Source organism: Eleutherodactylus coqui, chromosome 5 (assembly GCF_035609145.1).
Source record: "Eleutherodactylus coqui strain aEleCoq1 chromosome 5, aEleCoq1.hap1, whole genome shotgun sequence".
In the NCBI taxonomy this organism is placed as follows: domain Eukaryota; kingdom Metazoa; phylum Chordata; class Amphibia; order Anura; family Eleutherodactylidae; genus Eleutherodactylus; species Eleutherodactylus coqui.
The window spans coordinates 49,454,913-49,463,176 of record NC_089841.1 but is presented as its reverse complement, the minus strand read 5'-3'; the positions used below and the strand labels follow the sequence as shown (position 1 = coordinate 49,463,176).

The following is an 8,264-nucleotide window of genomic DNA, read 5'->3' as shown; positions in this document are numbered from 1 at the left end:
CAAGCGCGTCTAATCGGGCAATTAGACGCTGAAGATTAGACGGCACCATGGAGACGGGGACGCTAGCAACGGAACAGGTAAGTGAATAACTTCTGTATGGCTCATAATTAATGCACGATGTATATTACAAAGTGCATTAATATGGCCATACAGAAGTGTATACCCCCACTTTGTTTCGCGGGACAACCCCTTTAAGAGTGCGAGTTAAAGAGGTTTTTAAGTCTTATCTAAAGCTTAAAGGGGTTGTACCAGAATTGCAAGTTATCCTTTATCCATACTGCTACTCTGCTATTCTATGACTGCTCAAAGCGCCCCTGATTCTGAGAATGGGGTCCCATGTCCCCCTCTTCTCCTCACTGTGAGGACGCTTCTTCCATCCACAGTGACGTCACAGTCACTAGAACACTGGCTGAGCATTCGCCGTCAGCGCTCCATTCATTTCAATGGGGATGAAAGGAAATATCCAACTTCTCTGCTATCTCCACAGTCCCACTGAGAATGAAAAGACCGGCAGCGCGCTTGGAGAACAGAAGAAATGGGACCCTTATTCTCGGTATCGGTGGGGTCTCATTGGTGAGACCCCCAATCAGCAAGTTATCTGCTATCCAGTGGATAAGGAATAACTTTTAATTCTGGTACAACCGTTTAATCAGTGTATTGTAAAGGCTCCATAACTTTCTTATATACTTCAAGATCTCTGCTTGCTGTCTGTGAGTAGGAAAGTCTTTATTACTTCTAGAGACCGCAAACCCAACCTTTCCCAGTGATGTGATTCCTTTTATGGTGATTTGTTTGTAATGTTAGTGTAGGGACCTACCAGATATAGGGACCCTTGATGCGGGTTGTGAGCTTACACATTTTGGTCGAATTATCAACTAATACCTCATATTTATTATGACTTTGGCAGAAGCAGTCTGATCCTGAGATGTTGTGGGAGCCCGGGGTGTCAGAGCTTTGTGTGGTACAGTTACAAGGTGCTGGACAGCCCAGCTGATCCAATAGTATGGGCATCACTAATAGGCTATAAGCATGCATGGTGCATTACACGTATCGGTGTGTCTGGCATTCTATGAAAGGCTTATCTGTATGCAAGTATAATACTAAGCAGCCCCCCAATGCATATAGCATTTTCCCTTTCAGCATACTGTTGCTAACAATTATCCTACAGCTCTTATGCCAAGATATTAATTGGGCATGACTGGTAAATCAGCACTCGGGTTGGTCTGTATCCACCCAGCTGGCACTATTTTTAACCCTTCTATACTATATATGGGTGTATATCACTAATCTGTTAGTAGGGGCGGATACATCAAACATACCTTTAAATATCCTTTTAATGAACAGAGGCCTATCCCCATAAATAGAAGCTTTTCCTCCATCCAGACTAAAGCCCAGCCCGGCCGACGTCTTCTGAAGCTCCACACAGACAGCATCCTGCAGATCGAGATCAGCTGCAAAACAGGACATGATGTTATTAGTGTCACATTGCTCCCAGGTATCTGCTGCACCTCCCATAAAACTGGTTTATAGGAGAAAGAATCACGTTTATGGGTTCTAGAATTATATAGTGCCATTTTACTACTCATGCCCGCATGAACCGCATGTGCCACACTGAAACAACAGTGAAAATGCTGTCAACATAACTTATAACATTGTACACAATATATTGATATTATGTTGTATATTACAGACTAAATCAAGGAGGACAGAAAAGGTGTGTAGATTTCATGGTATGCATACTTTGATGGCCTCACATGGAGTCCAAAGGGTCTGTGTCACCCACCGATGGGTCCTATATGTGCCACCATGCAGTGCCTCTGCAATGCACTGGATTGTCCCCTGTAACACCTCAGTAATAAGGCATGTGATGGAGCATATTACAATTTTTTGGCACCAAATAAAGGTTTTATACCGTACAGATCAATAATAGGATCATGGGTATATATAATGACTATCACTGGTGAAAGTGTGGTAGGTCTTACATCAGGAGGAGTACAGCATAAATAATGTATGTACAGAGTGACTCCACCAGCAGAATAGTGAGTGCAGCTCTGGAGTATAATACAGGATATAAATCAGGATTAGTACAGAATAAGTAATGTAATGTATGTACACAGTGACTCCACCAGCAGAATAGTGAGTACAGCTCTGGAGTATAATACAGGATATAAATCAGGATCAGTACAGGATAAGTAATGTATGTACACAGTGACTCCACCAGCAGAATAGTCAGTGCAGCTCCAGAGTATAATACAGGATGTAACTCAGGATCAGTACAAGATAAGTAATGTATGTACACAGTGACTCCACCAGCAGAATAGTGAGTGCAGCTCTGGAGTATAATACAGGATGTAACTCAGGATCAGTACAGGATAAGTAATGTATGTACACAGTGACTCCACCAGCAGAATAGTGAGTGCAGCTCTGGAGTATAATACAGGATGTAACTGAGGATCAGTACAGGATAAGTAATGTATGCACACAGTGACTCCACCAGCAGAATAGTGAGTGCAGCTCTGGAGTATAATACAGGATGCAACTCAGGATCAGTACAGGATAAGTAATGTATGTACTCAGTGACTCCACCAGCAGAATAGTGAGTGCAGCTCTGGAGTATAATACAGGGTGTAATTTATATATTCCTTCTTCTCAGCGCTATAGTTAGGCTGCATACATATGTAGTACAGAGGGTCCCAGTTGCATTAGGCTTATATAATGTCATATACAAAAGCAGTGAATACAGTATGACAAAATCCATTTAAAAATTCAATTTATACTATTTTTCCAGAACGATTTGGCACAGCAGTAACCTTGTTAGAACTGCAGGTTATGTCTCAGGTGAAATTGTTCATCACATTACTAAACTATAGAGATTATTTATTATTCAAAGGGGCAAAAAAAGGTTTATAGAAAAATAGCAATTGGTTCCATACACTGTGGCTGGGTTCTAGCTCAAAAAGGCTTGCGCTGCTCTAACAGCTCCCATCTGGACACTCACAAAAGTTTTACATAAGAATGACCCCATTTATTCTGAATTTAGCAGGAGGCTGAGCATTCTTTATTACTGGTGTCCTGTATGCTCCTGGAAACAACTACTCCAATCCGCAAATCTAGGTATTTATGTAGTGGCATATATAAAACAGAGGGGACACCTAAGCAATTAAAACGGCTCCCATTATGGAGTCAGATTTTTCCATTCTAGTCAATAAAGACAAAGCAGTCTCTCTGAGGAGAGGGGTCAACTAGGGCTGGACCACTTCTTTCCAAAGGCATGGCACACACAAGACCTGCCCCAAGGTAAGTATGTGTTCTGTTTTTGTACCTTGCATGTTACAGATCTTCTCTGACCATATAGAAAGAAGCAAGAGAATAGGGTGGGGGGTGGGGGGAGGATGAGGAAAGAGAATAGGGGGTGGGTGGATGAGGAAAGAGAATGGGGGGTGGATGAGAAAAGAATGGGGGCGTGGGTGGATGAGGAAAGAATGGGGGCGTGGGTGGATGAGGAAAGAGAATGGGGGCCGGGTGGACGAGGAAAGAGAATGGGGGCCGGGTGGACGAGGAAAGAGAATGGGGGCCGGGTGGACGAGGAAAGAGAATGGGGGTCGGGTGGACGAGGAAAGAGAATGGGGGCCGGGTGGACGAGAAAAGAGAATGGGGGCCGGGTGGACGAGAAAAGAGAATGGGGGCCGGGTGGACGAGGAAAGAGAATGGGGGCGGGGTGGACGAGGAAAGAGAATGGGGGCGGGGTGGATGAGGAAAGAGAATGGGGGCGGGGTGGACGAGGAAAGAGAATGGGGGCGGGGTGGACGAGGAAAGAGAATGGGGGCGGGGTGGACGAGGAAAGAGAATGGGGGTCGGGTGGACGAGGAAAGAGAATGGGGGCCGGGTGGACAAGGAAAGAGAATGGGGGCCGGGTGGACGAGGAAAGAGAATGGGGGCCGGGTGGACGAGGAAAGAGAATGGGGGCCGGGTGGACGAGGAAAGAGAATGGGGGCCGGGTGGACGAGGAAAGAGAATGGGGGCCGGGTGGACGAGGAAAGAGAATGGGGGCCGGGTGGACGAGGAAAGAGAATGGGGGCTGGGTGGACGAGGAAAGAGAATGGGGGCCGGGTGGACGAGGAAAGAGAATGGGGGCCGGGTGGACGAGGAAAGAGAATGGGGGCCGGGTGGACGAGGAAAGAGAATGGGGGCCGGGTGGACGAGGAAAGAGAATGGGGGCCGGGTGGACGAGGAAAGAGAATGGGGGCCGGGTGGACGAGGAAAGAGAATGGGGGCCGGGTGGACGAGGAAAGAGAATGGGGGCCGGGTGGACGAGGAAAGAGAATGGGGGCCGGGTGGACGAGGAAAGAGAATGGGGGCCGGGTGGACGAGGAAAGAGAATGGGGGCCGGGTGGACGAGGAAAGAGAATGGGGGCCGGGTGGACGAGGAAAGAGAATGGGGGCCGGGTGGACGAGGAAAGAGAATGGGGGCCGGGTGGATGAGGAAAGAGAATGGGGGCAGGGTGGATGAGGAAAGAGAATGGGGGCGGGGTGGATGAGGAAAGAGAATGGGGGCGGGGTGGATGAGGAAAGAGAATGGGGGTGGGGTGGATGAGGAAAGAGAATGGGGGGTGGGTGGACGAGGAAAGAGAATGGGGGTCGGGTGGATGAGGAAAGAGAATGGGGGTCGGGTGGATGAGGAAAGAGAATGGGGGTCGGGTGGATGAGGAAAGAGAATGGGGGTCGGGTGGATGAGGAAAGAGAATGGGGGTCGGGTGGATGAGGAAAGAGAATGGGGGTCGGGTGGAAGGGAGAGGAAGGAGAAGAAAGGGAAGGGAGGAAAGTAGTAAGGAACAAATGAAAGAAAGTAAAGGTAAGCAAGCGGAAGAAGGAAAGGGAAAACAGAGAGGAAAGGAAGTAAAAAAAAAAGAAAAGCAAGGAAAAAAATGGAAAAAGAACAGGAAATAATATGTGGGAAAGGAGGACTTTCTGCAACCTTCCGAAAACATGAAGCATTTGTATAGTGTTGATTATGATACTATATATTCACATGAATGTAGTTTACAAGAAACGTGAACCTACTGTTAGGTGCCAACAGGTCTCAGCAAAACCACAGTGGGACATCTGCCTATTTGCCATATGACTGTATAACAATAAAATCTCTTGACCCGGCTTATCAGAGACGCTCAGCTTTCACTAGTGTGGAGGGCGATGATACCAGGTTTCACTGACCAAGGATAGAGAATACAATGGGAAGTGTTCCATTTCCATCACCCTTAGGTCGCTCATTACCTGCCGTAATCCCATAACTAAAAGTAGTGGATTGTGTAAAAACATTTCTACTGCTTGTAAAGAGAGGAAGTCTGATAGTTTCTCAGTGCAGTACTGTGATAAGCATTATCATACTGACTGGTTTACCAACAAGCACATGTAATGCAGGAGATGCAGGGCTCATTCAATAATTTTATCATTTCGGATTCTCAACACTAGGCAGCGACCTCCTCCATACACTCGAGGAACATTTTGGATTCTTACTAAAGACTTCAACCTGTGTAAACATTACAGGACAAGGGCCCAGCACGACGGGAAACTCTATGAGTGTTTGCAGAAATCTAGACACCAGGGCGTGTTACATGATTGCACTTTAATGTACAGTAGGAAAGGAAGTTGTCTGTACTTTGTACAATTCCAAACCTACACACATTCCAAAACTAACAAGAAACGGCATAGAGGGTCCAGACCCCCCATTATAGTCCATCAGGGGGTTTACATGTGGAGTATTCTGATGGACACAGAATGAGAGCTGACTGCTACATGCCGACAATGTTTGAGGTTTAGAAAGCTCATTTTGAAATACTGCATTAGTAAATTCTGAGCCATTTGGAAGGAGGGGGGTCCCGGTTCAAGACCCCCATCTATTAGCAGCTCTTGATCTGGAGGAGCCCATATCTCTGTGCATCACATGAATGGCCCATTAAAGGATTTCAAAATTCTGATAAACATTTGGGTGAATGCAGGAAAGGCAGGAAAGGCACTAAAATAACAAAAGATGCCATAATCACCAGTTTGAACGACTGCAGTCTTGTGCCATATACCACTGAGTCTAGTGATTAGCAGCAGTCACAACGGTGTATGGGCATGTTCCCACTGCAACTATGAAAAGAAAGCCTGGCAAGGAGAACCAGAGCAGTGGCACTGAATTGACAAGGGAGTGAACTAGAGAGTATAGTAGTTTTTGTTATTTTATCACCTTTCCTTTATTTACCCATTTTTTTCATAACTTGGACAACTTCTTTAACTTTAAAGGAAACTGTATTATGCCTTCCGTTGCCCTGTGGTGGTTCACTTACTGCCATGTTCCTCACATATTCTGTGCTTATAAGCACCATTTTAAATATATTAAAGGGGTGGTCTCGCGAAACCAAGTGGGGGTATACACTTCTGTATGGCCATATTAATGCACTTTGTAATATACATCGTGCATTAATTATGAGCCATACAGAAGTTATTCACTTACCTGCTCCGTTGCTAGCGTCCTCGTCTCCATGGTTCCGTCTAAATTCGCTGGCAGCTTGCTTTTTTAGACGCGCTTGCGCAGTCCGGTCTTCTCTATTCAGCACGAGCCGCTTCAGTGTGCTCCCCGCTACAGCTCTTCTGCGCATGCGCAGACGAGCTGTCACTGCTCGGGAGCGCGCTGCAGCGGCCATTCTGCACCTCTGTTAGAGGAAGGTGCAGAAACTGGAGCTGCCCAGCGGAGAAGCCCAGCCCAGCCCAGCAGCCCCTAGAAGCGTCCCAGGTAAGTGATGGGTCGGGGGGGAACTAGCGCTGCGCCGGGGGAACTAGCGCTGCGCCGGGGGGGGCTGCCGCTGCGATGGGGGGGCTGTCGCTAGGCCGGGGGGGGCTGCCGCTGTGATGGGGGAACTAGCGCTAGGCCGGGGGGGCTGCCGCTAGGCCGGGGGGGCTGTCGCTAGGCCGGGGGGGGCTGCCGCTAGGCCGGGGGGGGGCTGCCGCTAGGCCGGGGGGGGGCTGCCGCTAGGTCGGGGGGGCTGTCGCTAGGCCGGGGGGGGCTGTCGCTAGGCCGGGGGGGGCTGTCGCTAGGCCGGGGGGGGCTGCCGCTAGGCCGGGGGGGGCTGCCGCTAGGCCGGGGGAACTAGCGCTGGGCTCCGGAACCTAGCGCTGGGCTCCGGGGCCTTCACCTGGGCTGAGGGTCTAGCGCTGGGGAGCCGGGGGCTAGCGCCGGTTACCTGCTGCCTGGCGGTGGGCGTCTGGTCGGTGGCTGCGGGGCGTCTGGTCGGCGGCTGCGATGCGTCCGGTTGCCATGGAGACACAGCTGGCGGCGTCTCGGGAGCGCGCACGTCGGGCTGCAGCGAGCGACGGGGAAAGAGCCGGCGGCCATCTTGAGAAAACTTTTATAAGTTGCTGAAACGCTGGAACGGTAAGTACGAACCAGCTAGAAATGTCATTTACAGGGGGGCTTAGTAATGTGTACTTAATGGGGGGGACTGGGCAAAAAAAAAATTTAACTGCTTCCTCGAGACATCTCCTTTAAAGGGATGGTCTAGCTTTGCAAAAAAACTGAGGAAAAAAAAATTGGCAGTACTGGACTTGGCGTGTACTAGAGAAGAAGCAGCATTGAAGGGTTCGTTCACATGTAGTGAAATTTGTAGCAAATTTTACTCAGTGGAAAAAATGCACCAAAATCTGCTTCAAAATACATTTGGTGCTGATTTTGGTGTAGATTCACAGCAAATTTCACTCTTTCAATTGAAGCGGTGAAGTCTTATGCAGATCCACGTCATAATCTGTACCAGCGGTGCAGATTTTGATGTAGTTTTCGCCGCAAGTTTTGGGAAAAATCCGCACCAACTGCCCAGTCTTAAAGGGTTTGTCTCAGATTACAGAAACAGCACCACTCTTGTGCATGGACTCTATCTGGTACTGCAGCCTAACCACATTCACCTCAAGCCAGGGAAATGTGTCAAGTTAGATTCTTTAGGAGGAAATAATAGATGCTAGCTCTGCCTTTCAAATCTGAGATGAAAAATTAGGTTAATCTTAGAATTTGTAAATAATGTAAATTACAATAATTCTTTGTATAGGATTGTTTGTATTGTTTATAGCGAACCCATGGCACAGGTGCCACAGGTAAAATTGAGAATTTCTCTGGCAGGCATCAAAAACAAACTACATCTTACAGTGATAATTGCATGATGGCGGGAGATGCAGAATCAAACAGGGTGGTCTTGTTGCCTGCGCCACACGCCTCTGCATCTGCATCCCCATCC

General features: G+C 48.1%; 1 protein-coding gene across 3 annotated transcripts in view; it reads right to left on the bottom strand.

Annotated features, from left to right (window-relative positions):
• Positions 1-8,264, bottom strand: part of PDZD2 (PDZ domain containing 2) — a 326,060-nt gene that overhangs the window by 9,281 nt on the left and 308,515 nt on the right. For all 3 annotated transcript variants that reach the window (XM_066602486.1, XM_066602487.1, XM_066602488.1), the window contains one exon: positions 1,320-1,451. In XM_066602486.1, coding sequence (XP_066458583.1) covers positions 1,320-1,451 — 132 coding nt within the window. The remainder of the gene's footprint in view (positions 1-1,319; positions 1,452-8,264) is intronic.